At 42.5% G+C, this 22,819-nt stretch overlaps 1 protein-coding gene across 1 annotated transcript in view; it reads right to left on the bottom strand.

The window, feature by feature from the left end:
* ERAP1 (endoplasmic reticulum aminopeptidase 1) overlaps positions 1-22,819 on the bottom strand; it is a 71,086-nt gene that overhangs the window by 38,902 nt on the left and 9,365 nt on the right. Inside the window, exons 2-5 of the mRNA XM_063453680.1 lie at positions 21,314-21,496; positions 5,370-5,930; positions 1,508-1,646; positions 343-477 (exon numbers count right to left, since the gene is read on the bottom strand). Coding sequence (XP_063309750.1) covers positions 343-477; positions 1,508-1,646; positions 5,370-5,890 — 795 coding nt within the window. The 5' untranslated portion in view covers positions 5,891-5,930; positions 21,314-21,496. The remainder of the gene's footprint in view (positions 1-342; positions 478-1,507; positions 1,647-5,369; positions 5,931-21,313; positions 21,497-22,819) is intronic.

Here is a 22,819-nt window from a genome sequence, read left to right as displayed (position 1 = left end):
TGAATTTGGTTTTGTTGCTCAGTGGAGCTAAACTCAATAGGCGGCAATTGCCCAGAGCACCTGCCTTGCAAAGACTTCTCATCGAACTGCATTGGGGTGTCTGTGATTGGACAGTCACAGAAGTCTGGGCGGAGTTAGAAGGGGAGGGCTTGCAAAGGCTGCAGACAAGAGAACTGCAACTAGTTTAAGCAGTTTTAAGATATACCCTTTATTAATAAATGCATAGTAAAATACATGCATGTTTTCATTTGAGTTATATCTACTAAATAGTGATTTGGATTTGGCAGTGGAGTGTCCTTTTAAGCATTTGTTCATTTTACCTCCTTGAATCAGATTTCTTACCTTGACTCCATGATCCATCACTTGACTGATTGATTTGAACTCCGATACAATGAAAGCCACCAAGTATGTGCTCATCTTAACACTGACGTCAAAGTGGTCTTCAAGGAGCCCTTTGCCAATATTTACAGTTTTCACCTAAAGAGAAAAGAGGAACGTACATGCTTCAACAGAAATAGTGTAATATATTTATAAACAAAAGCAAGCAAAAAATAAACTTTCAATTAAATTAAAAATTAAGCTTTTCGTTTGCCGTTTCTTGTTGTTGTTTGTGTTTATGTGAGTGTATCTATGTATATTTATAGTTGGTAACAGATGGAATCGGTATGTTTTTATCGAACAGATAGAAGACAAATCCCACAATAAACTACAAAAATTCACCACGGACAGATTGCACACCATAATATTTAAACATTTGTATTAAAAAAAAAAAAATAATAATAATAATAATTAACTTATACAGTTCAAAACTTGTTAGACACATTGTAGACATATTTCTGACCCTCCAGGTATAGAGCAGTGGAGACATTGCTCAGTGAGTCTGCCAGGTGTTCATGCATAGACAGGGAGGTGGACACTTAGAGAGTACATTATTGTATTTATTTTAAGAATCTTACACAAAGCGTAAGAGTAGAAGTTAGATGAAATGGCAAAGTTAGTACATACAAAGTAAAAAATAAGAAAATGAAGGAAGGAGCTCAAACACAAGTGCGTGGGATGAGAGAGACAGACTGGAAGGGGACAGGCACAGGACAATAGGTATAAAGGGAAAGAGAGAGGCAGAATATGGGCTTTGAGACAGATGTAGGACAGCTGAGAGAGGCATGGCGGAGAGACTGACATAATACAGGTAAGCTCAGGTTGGAGAGAACCGAAAGAGACAGAGGGGAAACAGGGACAGAGAGGTAAAGAGAGTGAAATAACAGCAATAAGGGATAACTGAGAGACAGAGAGTGCTAGAAAAGGTGGAAAATAAGAAAGACGCAGAGAAAGACAGATATAAAGCATGACGTGGAAACGACTGAGCAAGAGATGGAATCACATTATGTGGAAAAAGAATGAGAAGCGATACACAATTTCAAAAGGTGAAACGTTTCATTTTGTTGATAGGTCATATTGATTGCTACATTTGTACATTTCCGTTTATAAAAGGAAAAAGAACACGTACTATAGGCATGTTAGACACTGCGCTGTGTCTGGGTTCTCTTCGGATCTTTATTAAGAATGACGCTTTAAACGCTGGTTCGTCGAAACAGGGAAACGCCATCCGTGCGGCTGTTGGCTCAAACTGGGTTGTAGCAAGTACTCTGCAAAAAGTGAGACATATATCACGGTGAATTCTAAAAAAAAACACCTAAATTCGAACTTCTCCCAGAAGCAGCTCTATACAATGAAAATTATACATTTCCTCCAAAACAGGTGTTATTTGTGTATTCGCAGGATGGACATTCCATGAAAATAACTTGCATTAATGCTATAATTAAACTAGTGCACTCCGAGAAAATTTGGCTTAGTCAAACCATTTTTTGGGACACTCGAATTTCAGTCTTAGGCCAGGTCGGCTCAGCAGAATTTTGGAACTGAGCTTTAAATTCGGGAACCGAATCAAAAGAACAAAAAAGTGTGAACACTGGCCAATCAGTGTGCTGCAAAACATAGACATAATATGATATTATAACATAAATGTTACATACACTGATTGGAGCATTTTTCCACCATTTTGTTCACAGTTCAAGTGAAATAAAGTAACCGATAGAGAGAAAAATAGAAGTAAAAATCTATATTTAGACTTTCTATATTTAAATATAGATGTTCCTACTTTTTTTCCCTTTATTGCTTGTTGCTAGGGTAATGATGTAGATATAGACAATAACAGATACAGATCCAGATAAAATAAATAAAAAGTTTATTTTGTTCATATGAACAGTCTATTTATTTTTTCTGGATCTGTGATCCTGTTGTTGCTGCTGGAATTTCTGCGGTACTTTTATGCTGAACACGTGGATACCACCTTGGTGTGGAGATATGCTGTTTTCTTTTTGATACATTGTAAGTGCAATATATACAATAAATTGCTCTACTTTTCGTGCAATCTGCACTATCTATTGTCTTCTTTGATTTGAGTGATTAAGGAGATATCCCATATTCCAAAGAATTTCATCGCTGGAGGATTGTCTATATCTACACCATTACCCTAATATTAAAGGGACACTATAGTCACCTGAACAACTTTAGCTTAATGAAGCAGTTTTGGTGTATAGAACATGCCCCTGCAGCCTCACTGCTCAATCCTCTGCCATTTAGGAGTTAAATCCCTTTGTTTATGAACCCTAGTCACACCTCCCTGCATGTGACTTGCACAGCCTTCCATAAACACTTCCTGTAAAGAGAGCCCTATTTAGGATTTCTTTATTGCAAGTTCAGTTTAATTAAGATTGTCTTATCCCCTGCTATGTTAATAGCTTGCTAGACCCTGCAAGAGCCTCCTGTATGTGATTAAAGTTCAATTTAGAGATTGAGATACAATCTGTTTGAAAGTGAAACCAGTTTTTTTTTCCTGCAGGCTCTGTCAATCATAGCCAGGGGAGGTGTGGCCAGGGCTGCATAAACAGAAACAAAGTGATTTAACTCCTAAATGACAGTGAATTGAGCAGTGAAATTTCAGGGAAATGATCTATACACTAAAACTGCTTTATTTAGCTAAAGTAATTTAGGTGACTATAGTGTTCCTTTAAGGGAGACATGCCTGAATTAACCATCTTCCTGGGAGTTTTCTACCACCCCCACCCCCCACTTATGTTAATTGTACTATAGTATTTTTATATTTTTTCCCAATAGATATGTACCTATGGTAGATTCTACCAATTACTATACAGATACACGGTGCTTATGGTAAAACTACATCTACTACAATTTATTATAACCACTTTTTGGTGAATTACACAACACTCTCCTTTGGTTTTTTTCTTTTTGTATTAATCTATAGCATTATATACATATACAACGTGGGGGTTATTTGATATCTTTAAGGTTTTATTACAGGATATTGTGTTAGTTTATTTCACTCTTTACAGAATACTGGCCGTGTTTAAATAGCCTTCAGCATATATGTATCTGTCATTTAGAAATGACGAGATCAGCTTTAGGCATGTCCACTTATCAAGGAAAACCACATCTCCCAACCGTGAGCTGTATGTAACTGGGGCAGCACCTGAAGGTTTTGAAGGGGTGTGCCAGTGTAATCATGTGTCACTGGTGCCACCATCCAAATGGGCTTTCGCACCAGGAAAGGAGGCGCAGGCACAGAAGGGTTGTTTCAGCCACGCATGAAGGCACCCCACGCACTAAGTACTGCTGAAGAAATCTCTGCATGGTCCTAGTGCCCCCAGCACCATCTACATGTGGCTCCCCAGTACAGCTCAAGGAAGTGAACAAGTGTCTATTAGAAGAGTCTTCAGGGTATGGTGCACTCATGGTGGGTCAAGCTAAGCAAGTGATAGGGGGTCGTGTTTAACAGTAATACATGCGTGAATTAACACTTGTGGTGCTGTCAACACAAATACAATACCCCTTTATGAAACACCCTCTGCTCACAACATTAATGGAACACTATAGACACCCAGGCCAGTTCATCTCAACGAAGTTGTCTGGGTGCAGTAGTCCAGTCCTTTTAACTCTGAAATGTAAAACATTGCATTTTTATTTTATTTTTTTTGAAATTGCAAAGTAATTTACATTGCAGGGTTAAATACACCTCTATTGGCTGTCTTCCTGACAGCCACTAGAGGCACTTCCGCTGCACTGACCGAATAAATTCAGTCATGCGACGTGGAAGCTCATAGGAAAGCAGTGAATACAATGAGGAGCATTGGACTGGGATATTGGCGAATGAGGCCACAGCTCCTTGATGATGTTGTGGGAGTAAGAGAGGTGAGCAGGTAAATGGGCGAAGGGGGGCTATCTAGAAGTAGGGACATGGGCACTATAGCACTAGGAATACAGATTACAGATTTGAATTCCAAACGCTATAGTGTTCCTTTAACCCTTCTCATTAGACGTAAAGATCATGTATAAGCAGATTAAAAGAACTGGTCCCAGGACAGAACTCCAAGGCACTCTACTTACCACTTTTGTCCAATTTCAAAATTTCCATTTACAACTATTCTCTATTTCTCTGCACTATTTTTACCCCGTATTCTATTCAAGAACATTATTTTTCATCTAAACCAAGGATTCACGTTTTTATTAATAACCTTAGCAAAATCCTAGTAGATCACAACTACTGGATCACCCTAATCTATATTTATACTAATTTCTTCATAGAACACGATTAAGTTGGTTTGTCATTACATCTTTCATAAAACCATGTTGATTCCTGCTAATGGTATTATTGTTCAAAATGTAATTTGATTATCCCTTAACAGATCTTCAAATAATTTCCCAAGCACAGCTGCTAAGCTCACAGGTCTTTAGTTTCCAGGTTGAGTGTTTGAACCCTTTTTAAATATAGGCACCACAACTGCTTTACTCCAAACCTCTGGTACAATTCCTGAAAGAAAAGAATCTTGAAAAACTAAGAACAGTGGTATGGATATTTCTACACTAAGCTCCCCAAGAACACATGTGTGAATACCATCTGGCCCTGGGGCTTTTTTAAAAAAAATTATCTAATTTATGTAGCACCATACCCTGTGTTAACCAATCACTTGTTTGCTGTAAGGCTTTTTTAATAGGGAATTGCAAATCTACAACCATAGATTCTTCTTCCCTGTATACTGAAAACAATACAGTCCTGATCTTCTTGATTAACTCACCATCTCAAATTCCAATGGACCAACACTTTCACTCTTAACCTTTTTTGCATTAACGTACTTAACTTTTTTTGAGCTGCTCTCTTTGCCTATGAGCTTTTAATTTTCAAGTTTATCCCATCTAATCATCCTTTTGCAAGCCTCTATTGGTTATAGGATGCAACTGACTCCTCTGAGGTTAATGTGGTGAACAGATGTGCTCTGTACAGTAAATATTACCTGATCTCTCCATCTGCGGTTTTGTAGGTACCTTTATAAAACCCACGGAAGCTCTGAGAAAGGTTAGCGTGGTACTCAATGTATATAGTGTAATTCTCCCCAGGATTTAAAGGTTCAGAAGCAATAAGTGCAATTTGCTCATTTGTGGGGTCTTCAAGGAGACGCAGGTCTTCGTAGACTTTGCTGCTTCCACGTTTTCGTTCTATACCGGTCTTTGTGACATCCAGGTGTTTGCTGTGCAGTACCACAAACTGTGTTTGGCGTGTTACACTTACGGTAATCTTGGTGAAGCCACTGAAAGTGAGGGTGGTTAAATTAGGATGGATGAGGAGGTCATACTGCAGTGGGATTACAAAATCTGGCAACCGAAACTCTTTCCATGGAAATAAATTGCCACCCGAATCTGAATTGACATTGATGGAAGAACAGCAAACCAGACGAGAATTTAATACAATACTCAGAAATCCCACATAGAGGAGACTGATCATAGCTGATCTGAACGGTTTAGTGTCGTTTCCCATCTGTCGTCACTTTAAGAACAAGGCGCAGTCAAGGGCAAACCTGAAAATACAGAGACCCTCCTGAGTGTACAGAAAACACATATAGACCTTTATATTAAATAGGCTCATAAACATCTTACCCTCATGCTTAAAGATGGTAAAACTATGTAAAAGAACACTTTACTATAAAAACAAAACAAAACAAAAAAACGTTATTGAACTCAATATCAAAAAAAAATCCCACAATAAAAGAATTGGAACAATCTATAAAATAAGTTCATTTGAAAGCAGAAAGCCAGAAAGTCTGAGCGGAATGTTGACTGGTGTATGAGAAACATTATTTTAAATAAACAAACACTCTCCTGCAGGGGTGTATCTGGGGGGGAGGGGGGGAGGGGGCGAGAAGGGGGACTGTCCTAGTGGGCTTTTGAAATGCCATGGGTCTGATTTTAACGTCTCCAGATTTCTGCAATTGAAGGTGTTATTTTTTTCTCAGAATTATATCTACTCCTTTAGTCAGGTTTTTTTTAATCTTTCTAACCATTTTTACTGATTCTCTTAGTTATGCAATTATGATTTATGTAAGACTCTAGACTAGTGGGAGTCAACCTTTTAATACCTGCCGCCCACTTTTGTATCCTTGTTGATGGTAACATTTCCTTACCAACCACCAGTGCCACAGTAACTAATTTTATAGCGCAAGTGCAATTTTTTTAATTTCTTTTTTTTAGAAAGGAGGGTTTAAAATAAAATAAAAAAAGTACTTTAATGTATCTATTTCTTTTTCCAAAAGTAGAATATTTTCTATTCTACTTTTCTCCTGTGTGTGCATGTGAAGGGTGCTGTGTGTGCATGTGAAGGGTGCTCTGTGTGTGTATGAATTGTGCTGTGTGTGTGTATGTGTGTGAGAGGGGGCAGTGGTGTGTGTGTGTGTGTATGTGTGTGAGAGGGGGCAGTGTGTGTGTGAAGGGGCAGTGTGTGAAGGATTCTGTGTGTGTGAGTGGTGCGGGCAGTGTGTGAGGGGGGCAGTCTGCGTGTGAGGGGGGCAGTCTGCGTGTGAGGGGGGGCAGTCTGCGTGTGAGGGGGGGCAGTCTGCGTGTGAGGGGGGGCAGTCTGCGTGTGAGGGGGGGCAGTCTGCGTGTGAGGGGGGGCAGTCTGCGTGTGAGGGGGGGCAGTCTGCGTGTGAGGGGGGGCAGTCTGCGTGTGAGGGGGGCAGTCTGCGTGTGAGGGGGGCAGTCTGCGTGTGAGGGGGGCAGTCTGCGTGTGAGGGGGGCAGTCTGCGTGTGAGGGGGGCAGTCTGCGTGTGAGGGGGGCAGTCTGCGTGTGAGGGGGGCAGTCTGCGTGTGAGGGGGGCAGTCTGTGTCTGTGTGTGTGAAGGGTGCACAGGGTCTATGCTGTGTGCAGGTGGGTGAGATGTGAAAATCTTTCTTAATGTCTCCCCCTCCCTTCGTCTTCTTACCTTTTACCAGGGAGGGGGGGACATATTGCTGTAAACCCTGGTGGTCCATGTTAACTATAGCCTGCAGCTCCTCCATCTGCAGGCTGACTCTCCTGTCCTCCTGCGAGCACAGCACTGTATCGGAGCGTTGCCACGCGTCACCAGCCTGAAGACGCTGACGTCCATAAGAAAGCATTAAGTAATGCTTTATCTATGGGTGTTTGAATGCGCGTACGGGTCTTGCAGCGCATGCACATTTGGATCTGATGTCGCCAGGGGGTGGAAAGTTCCCCAGCATAGAGGGAGCCAGGCGCTGGAGAAAGGTAAGTGGCTGAAGGGGTTTTAACCCATTCAGCCCAGCGGGAGGGGGGCCCTGAGGGTGGTGGGAACCTAATGACCCTATAGTGCCAGGAAAACGAGTTTGTTGCTCCTTTAATCACTGGTGAGAGGTCAGTTAATTTGCTGAGTCTATCTAAAACTTCATCTCACTCCCTGTTAACTCCCTGTAAGTGATTAACACATGCAAATGTATTGGATTATGAATAAAATAAAAAAATGAAAATCTTCCAATCCACCTTGCTGCATGGGTTCCAGACTGTACTAGTCCAGACCATATAAATGTTTCTGATGCAATCCACATCAATACTCTGGTTATTCATTACTGATTTAAAGGGATACTATAAGTGCCAGAAATAGCCCAAACCCAAAGCTGTAAACATTGCAGTTTCTCAATGAGCTGAAGTGGCCTGGGTGCATACAGTGTACCTTTTAAAGCAATTACCTTCAACCTGAGCTTCAGTCCATGTCTCACGGAGGTTTATCGTGCCAGTTATCTTAAAGGACCACTATAGGCTCAATGAAGTGGTCTGAGTGCAGCTTAAAAAAATAGCAGTTTCAGAGAAACTGCTATGTTTACATTGAGGATTAATCCAGCCTCTAGTGGCTGTCTCACTGACAGCCACTAGAGGCGCTTCCGCAATTTTCAGTGAGAAAATTGCACTGAAATGACGCGGGACGTCCTCACGGAGTCCAGTGTCAAATAAAATCCCCAAAAGGAAAGCATTGAGAAATGCTTTCCTATGGACTGTTTGAATGTGCGCGCGCCTGGACGTTGGCAGGGGGAGGAGAGGTCACCAGTGCTGAGGGAGCCCGGCGCTGGATTAAGGTAAGTGGCTGAAGGGGTTTTAAGCCCTTCAACCCAGCGGGAGGGGGGTCGACCTATTATCCTTATAATGCCAGGAAAACGGGTTTCTTTTCCCGGCACTATAGTGTTCCTTTAAAATCCAGGCTCAGACTTTAGATTTATGTAACTTTGCTTGTAAGGCCAAAGTAGTCAAACTGTAAACATTCTCTAAGTCAGCAATGCTTTCAGTTTGGCTACTCTGGCCTGAAATTTAAAAGTCACTTTGAATTCTAACTTCAGTAAATAATCCTGCTAGTGTGTCAGTAAATGACAAAAACAATGCAAAATTAGAATATTGATTACCATGCCACAGAAACAAAAAGATTTTAAAAAAAGAAGCACATGTTGCCATGTTATCGTTTGTGAAATCCCTCCTGAATCTTAATTTCTTGTTTTGGAATGTATATATAACTCCTATACTGTAAGCTACATCACTGTACCTCCAATATGTATTCTCTCTACCTTGTGTAAGCAAATATCAAAGTACACAATTGTATCATAGGTCATTATATGGAGTTTAAATTATAAAAAGAAAAAAAGAAATGTATACGATCAGATTTATTAGAATTTAAATAACATTTTAAGTCCAGAGCAGCCAAATTGAAAGCTGAGCTGGTTTAGAGCATTTTCCTAGCTCTGTGGTGGAATCTCGGTAAAAATAAATTTAGTAGGCCGAGATTACCACGTGGCATGTGTACGTGCATATGCTGACGTATCGATCAGTTGGTTGCACGAGGCAAGATACGATCAGTAGTGTACGGAGCATGTGCAAGAATACAGGATATAGTATTCCCCTCCTCCATTGTGCTGGACAAGCCATGCGGTCAAACAGGAAGTTAATTCTTATTTGTGTTGATTGGTTAAGAGAATGTGCGGGTGGAGCTTAATATGGGAGGAGTTATATGCCTATATAAGGAGCCTGCACTATTGTCCGGGGCTCAGAACTTGTGGTATTTTGGTGACGCTAGTCCCTCTGAGTCCCGATCGGTGATCCAATAAAGAATCTCTTCCTTCCTGAAGAAACCTGTGTCCATCTCTCTGTGCTTGGCTTCCGTCAGTTTCTCCGGTATCATTTGGTGCATTGGCCGGGAAGCTCATCGTTCAACGGTAGCTGAGAGGCAGAGGCGTGAGACGGTCTATCTTTGCCCACGTTCTCTACGGCTGCACCCCTGAACTTCTGCGTGGACCTCCCTTCGTCTCGGCGCCACTGGGCCGTTGTCCAGGAGATCATCGGCCTCTACGTGAGAAGTGCTGGGGTGTCCCCGTCGATGAGTGTGAACTCAGGTTCAGGAACGAGGAGGTAAGACAACTGCTGTTTTAGACGGCAGGACCCACTAGGGGTATACCGATTGTGCGGTAGGCCCAAAGGGGTTTGAATCTGTGTATCTGCCCCCTCTGTCGGAGGGAAGGAGCGAAGGCGCACCGCTCGATCGAACGCTCTTTAGTCAGACCGTTTGATTCTGTTAGTCAGGCGGGGCTCTGGTGTAAATAGCCCTAGCCGGACACCGGTGTCTTGTCTTGATACCGGAGAAACTGACGGAAGCCAAGCACAGAGAGATGGACACAGGTTTCTTCAGGAAGGAAGAGATTCTTTATTGGATCACCGATCGGGACTCAGAGGGACTAGCGTCACCAAAATACAGCAAAGTCTGAGTACTGAATACATAGAGTACATTCCTTATATAGCACTGTAGCTCCTCCCACAATTAACTACACCCACACATACCCTTAACCTATTTAATGAATAGAGTCTAAACTCATCCATCCGGTCTAACCACGTGGCTCATCTGATACAAAGGAGAGGGACGCGTAATTCCAGTTCTTACATTCCTGCACCTGGTCAGTACAGTGATGACAGTATCTTAGCTACGTGTTATTAACTAACTGATACTACAAACACATATACATACATATGCCTTGTGGCAATCTTAGCCTGCTAAACTTGTATTTTACTGGAATTACATCACAGTCTAGACTAGCGTTCTAGGGTGTACATTTTGTTCGCTAGGTCGGAGGGACCGGGAGACTAAGCGGCGTCTGTGTAAATTCGGTTCGCTAGTTCTCATCCTATCTGGGCTAAGTGGGAAGGCGTGTAAATTTGGAACCCACTAGACTTTTGATAGTGCGACTAAGAGGCGTCTGTGTAAATTCGGTCCTCTAGCTCGCTATATATGTGGTGATTGGGCAGTGTGGCTAACCAAAACGTATGTAGATTGTTTTTAGGTAGTCCATCAAGGTACTGGCCAATAGTTTAGTTGGGAATTGTAAATGTGTTAACGATTGTTTAGTAAAGTGTATATCTTGTTAGATAGCGCGAGCTCAGCCGTCTAGCGAGAGTGTTAATAGTGTGTTGCTGTATTATAGTGCACGGTACCATAACCCTGTATATTTACTGACACTGTATATAAGTACTAATCACTGTCGTCCATTGCATGTTTTAACACCATAACCACTAATAATTGTATTGTGACCTTAACTTGTGCTTTGACCTATGCTAACCGTACTGTAACCGCTATTTGTAAAAGACGATGTTACTGGGGTGTGTTATAGACGGGTAATTCGTATATAGAGAATTATAGCGTGGGTGACTGTATAGTTACGCCAAAGGGCATAATATTGATTATATAGTGACTGGTGTAACAGCTGTGTGTGTACGGGAATTCCCTGAGTGTTTATTGTTATTGTGTACGTTTCACTTGGTAACCGTACCACGTGGTGCTGTTGCCAGAGGAAACGGGTGTGACTGTTGAATAGTACGCGTGTATAGTATTCGTTGTCGACGACGTTCCATTGTTAAGTATGGGTGCGTCGCAGTCAACGATTCCGGATCCCTTAGGTTGTATGGTGAAGAATTTTAAAAAGGGATTCAAAACTTGTGATTTTGGGGTTAAGATGTCTCCTGTACGTTTAGTTACTTTGTGCACTAGGGAGTGGCCTACTTTGGTTGCGGCATGGCCGCCACGTGGCAGTTTGGATCCAACTCTGGTACAGCGCTTACACGTGGCTGTATCGGGTAGGCCTGAACTTTACGGCCAGTTTCCTTATATTGACTGTTGGAGACAGGCCGTAAATGACTCGCCAAAATGGCTCCAGACATGCCACGAGGAGCAGTGTCGCCTCATGGTAGCTAGGACTTGTTCGTCCACTAGGACCGGTGTTAGGCCCATTTTGGACACGCCCCCTGAGTCCGAGATCCCTTTGCCGCCCCCTTACTTTCCGTTAAGAGGAAGTGACGCAAACGCAGGAAGTCCTGCACCCCTCCCCTCATTACCCTCATCCACTTCCGCTTCCTCCTCCAGTACAGGATCCACCCCCCCTCGTACTAAATCTCCCCTTCCGGAACCAGAACCCACCCCCATTAGAAACGAATATCCTGATTTGGCGCCACTTCAGACTTCAGGTCAAGCTTCATCTAGCTCGGCTCGAAGTGTTTTATTTACGACCTTTTCCCAAAACCAACCTCCCACATCCCCATACCCTATCTCTCCCCGACCGGAACCCATGACTGACGCCTCTCTACGTAGCCCCATCCAAACCCGACAGTTGACTGGTGCCCAACAATTAAAGCACTATCAGATGCCTCTTCGTCTGAATCCCGGGTCAGCTTATATCGATGCCGCAGGTCAAATGGCACACGCTGACCCAGTCTTCGTATATGTCCCATTTACCACAACCGATCTTTTAAACTGGAAGACCCATAATTCCTCGTATACTGAGAAACCACAAGCTATGACTGATCTGTTCACCTCAATAGTACAGACGCATAATCCGACATGGGCTGATTGCCAGCAGTTACTAATGACTTTATTTAACAATGAGGAAAGGACAAGAATAAATCAAGCAGCCATAAAAGCACTAGAGGATAGAGCCCGTGCTTTGAACCAAGCTAATCCAGCAGCATGGGCCGCAACACATTATCCCAACACTGATCCCGATTGGAACGTAAATGGTGCTGATATGGTTCAACTCAGAGCCTATAGAGACGCTATAATTGCTGGCATGAAAGCAGGAGGAAAGAAAGCCATTAACATGTCGAAGACAGTTGAGGTGATCCAGAAAAGCGATGAAGCGCCCAGTGTCTTTTATGACCGATTATTGGAGGCATACCGCTTGTATACCCCCTTTAATCCGGAAGACGCAGATAATTCCCGAATGGTTAACTCCGCCTTTGTCAGCCAAGCATACGGAGATATTAAGCGCAAGCTACAAAAGTTAGAAGGGTTTGCAGGTATGTCCATCACCCAACTAATGGAGGTAGCAAATAAGGTTTATATGAACAGGGATACAGAAAGTAAGAAAGAGGAAGAGCGCAAGATGCGTAAAAAGGCTGATATGCTAGCGGTAGCGATCGCAGGCGTAGATAGACGGGGCCCAGATAGAGGCGATAGTAAGTGGAATGAGGAACCTCTAAGTAGAAATCAGTGCGCTTACTGTAAAGAAGAAGGGCATTGGAGAAATGAGTGTCCGCGAAGAGAACAGTCTGAGAGAGACAGACCTAGGTCAGGTTACGGAAACTTTAGAGGCAGAGCGAGAGGTAGAGGAGGCCCCGGAGGGAGTAATGGTTATAGAGGGAGTAATGGGAACAGAGGAAGTGTTAGGGAAGACAGGTATATTCCAGCAGCGCAAAGGTCCCGCGATAGAGAAGGTAGGGACTTTGTAGGATTGGCTGACACGGTCATGGAGGACTATTGATACCGACCGGGCTCCATCCCCCTTGGTCGAGCGGAGCCTATGGTCGATGTATCAATAGGGGGAAAAAGGAGTGCGTTCATGATCGACACTGGTGCTGAACATTCAGTGGTGACTAATCTAGTTGCTCCTCCATCTGGAAGGACTATTACTGTGATAGGAGCAACTGGAAGAAGTGCTGAAAAACCGGTTCTTAAAAGTCGACTCTGTACATTGGGAGGCCACGTAGTAAAACATCAATTCCTTTATATGCCTGAATGTCCAGTCCAATTGCTGGGACGTGATATGCTATCAAAATTACAAGCGCAGATTACGTTCCTACCAAATGGAACAACATCCTTAAAGTTTAATGGACCTTCAGGTATTATGACTGTATCCGTACCAAAGGAAGAAGAGTGGCGACTTTATACAGTGTTGACTAGCCAAAACCCTAGGAGTGATGAGACATTATTCAACATACCAGGAGTTTGGGCAGAGAACAACCCACCAGGACTGGCCCGCAATATTCCACCTATAAAAATTGAACTGAAACTTGGGGTTTATCCAGTGAGCCTAAGACAATACCACATCCCGCAGAAGGCTAAGAAGAACATTCAATCCTATCTGGATAAGTTCATACGGTATGGTATCCTAAAATTCTGTACTTCCCCCTGGAACACCCCATTGCTGCCTGTTCAAAAGCCCGGTACAGATGAGTATCGACCTGTGCAGGATTTGAGAGCAGTCAATGATGCGGTTGTTAGTATACATCCAGTTGTACCCAATCCATATAACCTGCTTGCTTTAATTCCGGGCGGGGCTACTTACTTCACAGTCTTAGACCTCAAAGATGCCTTCTTTTGCCTCCGAATTGCCGCAGAAAGTCAATGTATTTTCGCTTTCCAATGGGAGAACGCTGTAACGGGCTCAAAACGCCAAATGACTTGGACAAGACTACCCCAAGGGTTTAAAAATTCACCTACCCTATTTGGTTCAGCTCTAAGTCAAGATCTACTGGATTTCGAGTCCATCCCAGGAGAGTGTGTATTGTTACAGTATGTAGATGACTTGTTGATAGCAGCAGTTACAAAAGAAAAATGTCAGCAAGCAACGCACGATCTACTACACATTCTCTGGAAGGCAGGATACAAGGTGTCCAGGAAGAAGGCTCAGTTGTGTTTGCCAACTGTCAAGTATCTGGGATTCCATATCTCTGAAGGTCAAAGGATTATGGGGCCAGAGAGAAAAGAAGCTGTCTGCCAAATACCAATACCCAAGAATAGAAGACAAGTGCGAGAATTCTTGGGGGCAGCAGGCTTCTGTAGGATATGGATTCCCAGCTATGCGATACTGGCAAAACCTCTGTACGCAGCCATCAAAGGTACAGAGCACGACCCCTTCTTATGGACTCAAGAACAGCAAACGGCATTTGAAGATGTGAAGAAGGCTTTGATGAGTGCCCCAGCATTAGGTCTACCTGATCACACACGACCATTCTACCTATATGTACATGAGCAAAGAAGAATGGCTGTGGGAGTATTGACACAGTACTTGGGATCATGGCAAAGACCTGTTGCCTACATGTCTAAGCAACTGGATGCAGTGGCCAGCGGACTTCCACCTTGTCTAAGAGCCGTAGCTGCAGCCGCCCTGCTAGTAGCTGAAGCCGATAAACTCACTCTGGGTCAAGAACTTTATGTACGAGTCCCACATGCAGTACAGACGTTGTTGGATTACAAAGGAAATCATTGGTTTAGTAACAGCCGTATGACCAAGTATCAAGCAATGTTGTGTGAAAACCCAAGAGTGCATTTAGAGACTGTAAACACCTTAAATCCAGCTACCCTTTTGCCACAACCTACTGAAAGTCAACATGATTGTTTGGAAGTAATGGATGAAGTATTTTCAAGTAGACCAGATCTTCGTGATTTTCCCATCCAGAACCCCGATGTTCAATATTATACCGACGGCAGTAGTTATGTGAAAGAAGGGATCCGCTATGCAGGATATGCAGTAACAACAATAGACAAGGTGATAGAAGCTCGGCCACTGGCAAAAGGAACATCAGCACAAAAGGCAGAATTGATAGCACTAACACGAGCGTTACAATTGGCTGAAGGTTTAAGAGTAAATATCTATACGGACTCTAAGTATGCGTTTTTAACCACTCATGCCCACGGAGCTTTGTATAAAGAAAGAGGACTACTGAATTCAGAAGGCAAAGAAATCAAGTACGCAGCTGAAATCCTACAACTATTGGAAGCAGTGTGGGAGCCGAAAGAAGTCGGTATTATACATTGTCGAGCGCATCTGAGAGGAGATGGTGATGTAACCAAAGGAAATCGGATGGCAGATAGTGCAGCTAAGCGTGCTGCTGAATCAGGAAGACAGGAGTATGTGGGGCATATAGCTGCTCTAATACCAACCCCACTGTCTCAATGGACTCCAGTTTATACAACTCAAGAAGAGGAGTGGTTAAAGACTGAACCGGGAAAGTATTTGGAGAACAAGTGGTATCAGCTAGAAGATGGAAGAATAGTCATACCAGCATCACTAGCAGTAGAAATTGTCCAGAACTATCATAACGGGACACATTCTGGGAGAGACAGTACAGAAGAATCTCTCAGGAAACATTTCTACATACCAAGATTGTCCAACTTGACTCAGGCCATTGTACGTAGATGTGTAACGTGTGCTAAAAATAATGCAAGACAAGGACCAGTAAAGCCACCAGGAGTCCAGTTTATGGGGGGACTCCCCATGTCCGATCTACAAATAGACTTTACAGTGATGCCTAAATCGGGTGGACATCGTTACCTGTTGGTAATTGTGTGCACCTATTCAGGCTGGGTAGAAGCATGTCCTACTCGTACAGAGAAAGCAGGAGAAGTTGTGAGATTCCTGCTACGAGAAATAATACCCCGATATGGACTACCCTGTTCTATAGGATCGGACAATGGTCCAGCTTTTGTTCACCAGTGCCTACAACAACTGACTCATATGCTTGGTATAAAGTGGAGGCTTCATACTGCATATAGACCCCAGAGTTCTGGTAAGGTAGAGAGAATGAATAGAACTATTAAGAACCAGTTGGCTAAAATGTGTCAGGAAACCCAACTTAAGTGGAACGTTCTCTTACCTATAGCTCTATTGCGAATCCGCAGTACCCCTACCAGAAGGATGGGCCTCTCTCCTTTTGAAATCATGTATGGGCGACCACCTCCCGTACTTGGTAACTTAAGGGGGGATTTGAGTCAGTTGGGAGAAGGAATTACCCGGCAGCAGGTTGTAGAGTTGGGTAAGACTATGGAGGAGGTACAGAAATGGGTACAAGATAGATTACCTGTGAATATTTATCCCCCTGTTCATAGTTATCATCCAGGAGATCAAGTGTGGATTAAAGAGTGGAATAATGTACCGTTAGGGCCCAAGTGGAGAGGTCCTTATGTTGTTCTTTTGTCTACCCCTACAGCGATAAAAGTAGCCGAAGTGACTCCGTGGATACATCACTCCAGGGTTAAGCCAGCAGCAGTCGATTCTTGGCAAGTTACAGCAGATCCAGAGAATCCCTGCAAGATCCGGTTGAAACGCACTACTCAGTCGGAGTAACGAGGAATCGTGTGGATTACAAATTTTATTGTTACAGGTGTGAGTGAGAAGGCCATAATAAAGCCTGTCCGCTTACCAACACATAGTGTATAAGCCAGGAAAGTCTCGAAGGGACACCTGTGAAGACGAGCAGAACTCCATTCCCTGCAGCCCTCACATCCTGGAAGCTGAGGCTCCATCGCACGGACGAAGACTGAGGATGACGGCGAAAGATGTGCTTTTGATTGTGTTTATTTACATGTGTTTTTATATTCAGGAAGGTAGAGGTACCGACACTCCTAGCTGTGAGGTATGCATTAAGACTACGAGAACAGGTAACCATATTTCCCAAACCCTAATTTGGCATTCACAATACGAATGTAAAGGAGAGGTATCAAGATGTAGATACCTAAATATAGACTATAGTGTGTGCCATTTAGGAGTAGGAGAACCTAAGTGCTTCAGTCCAGAGTATCAACCTCGTACAATTTGGTTGACTCTCAGGAATGGAGATCCTCAGGGGACCCTAATTAATAAGACGGTGTTAGAATCCGTATATTCTTCGGGTGTTCTGCTATTTGATGCATGTAAGGCGATATCAAGTGGTAGAAAGCCGTGGAATGTATGTGGGGATCTTAGATGGGAGAGGACGTATGGATCTAACGATAAATATATTTGTCCCAGTAGTAAAAATAAATATGTGAGTCCTAGATGCCCAAATAAAGACTATAACTTTTGCCCATATTGGTCTTGTGTGGGGTGGGCGACTTGGGGACAGACAGTAGATAAAGACATGATAGTGACTAAGTTGCCGACTAGCCCTTATTGTAAGTCTATGGAATGCAACCCAGTCCATATACTTATTAATAACCCCGACAAGTTCTTAGATAAGTATGGCAATTTATTTGGGTTTCAAATATACGGGACGGGTTTAGATCCTGGGACATTATTGTTTATAGGAATAGAGACTGATACGGTATCCTCCCAGACTCATCAAGTATACCATTCCTTTTATGAAGAGATGAGTATAGATAATAAGATCCCCCATAATGCTAAGAACCTGTTCATTGACCTAGCTGAGAGTATTGCCGGTAGTCTTAATGTTACCAACTGCTATGTGTGTGGAGGTACTAACATGGGAGACCAATGGCCTTGGGAAGCAAAGGAGGTAATGTCCGGTTCTGAGGCAGTTGACCAACTAATATCTACACAAGCCGATTATCATTTGAGTGTTAGAGGTAAATCTGAGTGGAGATTAAAGACCTCCATCATAGGTTATGTTTGCATAGCAAGGAAAGGAATAATGTATAATACTTCTGTAGGAGAATTAACTTGTCTAGGGCAAAAAGCTTATGATGATGATACTAAAAATACAACTTGGTGGTCGGCTTCAAATGTCTCAGAACCATCTAACCCGTTTGCTAGATATGCCAGTTTAAAGGATGTGTGGTTTGATCTATCTATCACATCTACCTGGAGAGCCCCAGCAAATTTGTACTGGATCTGTGGTAAGAAAGCCTATTCGGAGCTGCCACAGGACTGGGAAGGGGCATGTGTGTTGGGTATGCTCAAACCATCCTTCTTCTTGTTACCTATTGAAACAGGTGAGACTTTAGGTGTTAAAGTGTATGATGTGAATCATAGGAAGAAAAGGGGACCCTTAGAGATAGGCACCTGGGAAGATAATGAATGGCCTCCCCAGCGTATTATAGATTATTATGGGCCAGCCACGTGGGCAGAAGATGGTACCTTTGGTTATAGAACCCCTATTTATATGCTCAACCGCATTATAAGATTACAGGCGGTGGTTGAGATTATCACTAACGAAACATCACAAGCGCTCAATCTCCTAGTGAAACATAATACCAGGATGAGGACAGCAGTATACCAGAATAGATTAGCCTTGGATTACCTTTTGGCAGTAGAGGGAGGTGTATGTGGGAAGTTTAACCTAAGCAATTGCTGTCTTCAAATAGATGACGAAGGGCAAGCAATAGCTGAGCTTACTAGCCATATGGTTAAACTAGCGCATGTGCCTACTCAGGTATGGAAAGGGTACAATCCAAGTAGTTGGTTTGGTAGCTGGTATGAGTGGTTTGGAGGGCTTAAGGCAGTGGTAGGTGGAGTCCTACTGATCTTACTGTTGTGTCTACTCCTACCGTGTCTTATACCCTTAGTAGTTAGGTCTGTGCAAAGCCTGATAGGAAGTATAGCAGAGAGGAAGGCTGCTGCACAGATAATGGCGATATATAAGTATAAGGCTCTAGATCAAGGAGAACCAATGCAGGAAGATGAGTGTTAAAAGATTCACATCATAAGATAAGTCTGGTCTGGTTCAAGGTAACTTGCGGTGTAAGCAAAACTAAGGTTATGTGATGCCTCAAGTAATTGTAAAATATCAAGAGGCATCAAAGGGGGGAATGTGGTGGAATCTCTGTAAAAATAAATTTAGTAGGCCGAGATTACCACGTGGCATGTGTACGTGCATATGCTGACGTATCGATCAGTTGGTTGCACGAGGCAAGATACGATCAGTAGTGTACGGAGCATGTGCAAGAATACAGGATATAGTATTCCCCTCCTCCATTGTGCTGGACAAGCCATGCGGTCAAACAGGAAGTTAATTCTTATTTGTGTTGATTGGTTAAGAGAATGTGCGGGTGGAGCTTAATATGGGAGGAGTTATATGCCTATATAAGGAGCCTGCACTATTGTCCGGGGCTCAGAACTTGTGGTATTTTGGTGACGCTAGTCCCTCTGAGTCCCGATCGGTGATCCAATAAAGAATCTCTTCCTTCCTGAAGAAACCTGTGTCCATCTCTCTGTGCTTGGCTTCCGTCAGTTTCTCCGGTATCAGCTCGGCTACTTTGACTTTAAATCTCAAATAAATCTCACTTTTACTTCACCTTTTAATCTTAATTTAGTGAATAACTCTATAAGTGTATAAACGAAGTTCCCCTTTAACAAACATGCACACGCTCCTTAGTACGTTTCAGGTTACGGTACTCGATTAATGTAATATTAGCCGATTTCCTGCTTTCATTCAAATTCACAATGAATGTCTGTAGCACTTATTCAGTATTCAGTACTAGCTCAGAGCACGTGCTCAAAATGGCTGACAAGATAACGTCTGCCTATAAGTAAACGTGTTTGACAAGGGGATTTCCTGAATCAAGGCCACAAATCATAACGCTATATATATAAACATAAAAGCTTACTTAATAAAATGCAGCACGTACGATCTGCTTTTTTTTTTTTTTCTTGTCAAAATGATCAAACAAAACAGCTGATCGTCTGTTCGTTCATGTCTTACAACAATTGTATACAGTAATACGGTAAAGTTATCATAACATAATTATAATTAATGGCAATGGGTAGGTTTTTATTTCGATATTATATAACACTCATTATTCACTGAACAATGAGTGACTCGGAAGCTGAATTGTAAAACATATACAGAGTTATTCACTGCAGTGAGAATTCAAAGAGAATTCAACGTACATTTTATATTTAAGGCCAAAGTAGCAGCTGACAGAATAGCGGACTTAAAGATTGATTGCGATTTGGCTATTTCGACCGTAAATTTGAAATTCACTTGGAATTTTCATTTTAGTAATTACATTGTTAGGCTAAAAAACTATTTGATAAAAAAAAGTCTCCTATTGAGAATTTTATGTCATGACCAATCTGGAATAAATTGATAGTTTGCAATTCATCGTTTACTAAATAAACCGTAATTAAAGAAAAAGGGTTTATTCACTAAAACACAAAATTGCAGTAAATTAAAAACCATATTGCGAAAACTTCAGGGAAATATAACTGGTTTGAAAAAAATATTTTTTACAGCTGAGTTATAATCACAGCTTCTTTGGTTTAGCCTGAGTTTTGTAATTAGGTTTCCATTTAGCATAATTCACTGTGTAGTAAATCAACCATAGCATAGTAAAAGGCCTCAGTATGGTGAAACTCATGAGAATAACTCACAGGTTTGTTCAATAAAGTGAGAATTGCTCTGATGAACTTGACATTTAAAGAGTTACTCCAACCACCATGACCACGTCAGTGATTTGAAGTGGTTATGGTGGTATGAGTAAGTATGTGCAAATACTGCATAAAACACTGCACATACAGAGATATTCTTAATTGTGAGACGGGGGCTGGTTCCCCCCCAGCACACGTGACACCGGCAGTCCAAAACTCTGTATTCATGATAACTAAAACCATTTTATTTCAGGTTTTACTGGTAATTGAGAGCAGGGACCTTTCCCACAGTACCCAGTACGGCATATTACGCTGAAAATAAATGTCCCCCCTCTCGGTAAGATTATAGTAACCCTTTAAGGCTACAATAGCTGGGCTGGAAATATGAGTTTTTTCTTCGAATTCGACCAATGTGCCCTTACTTTTTAAAATTAACTTTACATTTCTGACAATTCTCACTTCAGTGAAAAAACCTGCACGTTTCGCTGGGAATGTATTCTGGCTCGGTTATTCGATCACACACATTTTGATTATGTAGATCAGGTCCAATGAAAGCATCTAATTTACATGCAGGAAAATGACTTACGTGCACCAAGAACCGAGATGTCTTGCTATGTATCAGTCCTCGGTAGCCTTGTGGGTAGAGAGGGGTTAACACCGTACGACCCCAGACTTTAAAGAGTTTCCATAAGGCTGACAAATCCACACAAAGCTTTCTCTCCCCTGCATTAACACGGCCTCGGCAGGCTTCAAACTTTCACTTTCACTTCTGTATATAGTAGGAAGCAAAGAGAAAGAAAAACAAAAAACTTTATTAAGATAATGTGTATCAATCAAAAGCAGTGTGCCACACCTCCCATCTGTCTTTATTTTGGGTACAAATCTTTGTCCTTCTTTTCTATCCTAATGTCCCTCTTTTCTATGAGCTCCATATTGTGTCTGTGTCTGAGTGTATAACAAAGCTCCATAGCATTAATACGCACAGTAATATTATTATTATTATTATTTCTATAGCGCCAACAAATTCTGTAGCGCTGCATGTCTTTAAACCACAATAAACCCCTCACGCCTGCAGATTTCTTCAGGTACCTACAAATAAAAGATTTCGTAAAACTCCCATGGGTCCGGGCGGCTGCCCGAAAACCCATGACGTTTTTCGAACAAATATGCCTTCAGGATCATGTGCCTACGGGTCTGATAACTCGGCTGTACGCTCACCTCTGCTCTGAAACTACCGAAGGGGGAGATCTAGCTTACACTGAACAATGGGAGAGGGACTTGGGGGAGCAATTGGAGGGAATAGAGTGTCAAGAGATCTGGGAAGCCAATCACAAGTCCTCCGTATGCGTAACGATACAGGAGCAGGCCGTTAAGACGATGCTTCGTTGGTATACAACTTCTGTAAAGCTGTACCAAATGAAAAAGACCCCCACTGACGTCTGTTGGAGAGGGTGCGGTATGAAAGGGACATATATCCACATGTGGTGGGAATGCCCACTGATAGAACGATTCTGGCAACAAATTGGAGATTTACTACTCCAGGTGCTGACCAGCCCCCACCTATTAACATATTAAAGGGGCACCTTAGTCACCAGAACAAGTACAGCTTCATATAGTTGTTCTTGTGTATTTACTCAGACAGCCACTAGAGCTGCTCCCTGGGTCACGGAGATGCTTAACCTTTCACATAAAGATGTACTGATTAAATACATCTCTATATGGAGATGCTGACTTGCCAGGTGGTGTTTCTCACCACCCTCTTCCCCACCTCCTTGGCTGAGATAATCAGAATGGTGATAATTCTATAGGAAAGCATTGGATTGGCTGAGATAATCAATTCTGATGATGTCAGCCAATGAGACCGATCAGTGGCAGAGCCAGTTCCGGCTGACTATTTAGGGGGGAACCCAATAAATAATGCTTTTTATTTTGCTGGTAGCTACTAGTTAATTGGTAGGAGGTGGGATTTGAGTCACTCATCTCGGATTCTTTCATGATTGTTGCTGGAAGGATCAGGGATAAAGGTGGTGGACACATTTCTGCCAATCAGAACAGGTATAAGAGCACCTAACATAATGCATAATGTTTTTAA

Source organism: Pelobates fuscus, chromosome 5 (genome assembly GCF_036172605.1).
Source record: "Pelobates fuscus isolate aPelFus1 chromosome 5, aPelFus1.pri, whole genome shotgun sequence".
Classification (NCBI taxonomy): Eukaryota; Metazoa; Chordata; class Amphibia; order Anura; family Pelobatidae; genus Pelobates; species Pelobates fuscus.
Note: the sequence above shows the minus strand (reverse complement) of the source record. Positions and strands in the feature narration are given on the sequence as shown.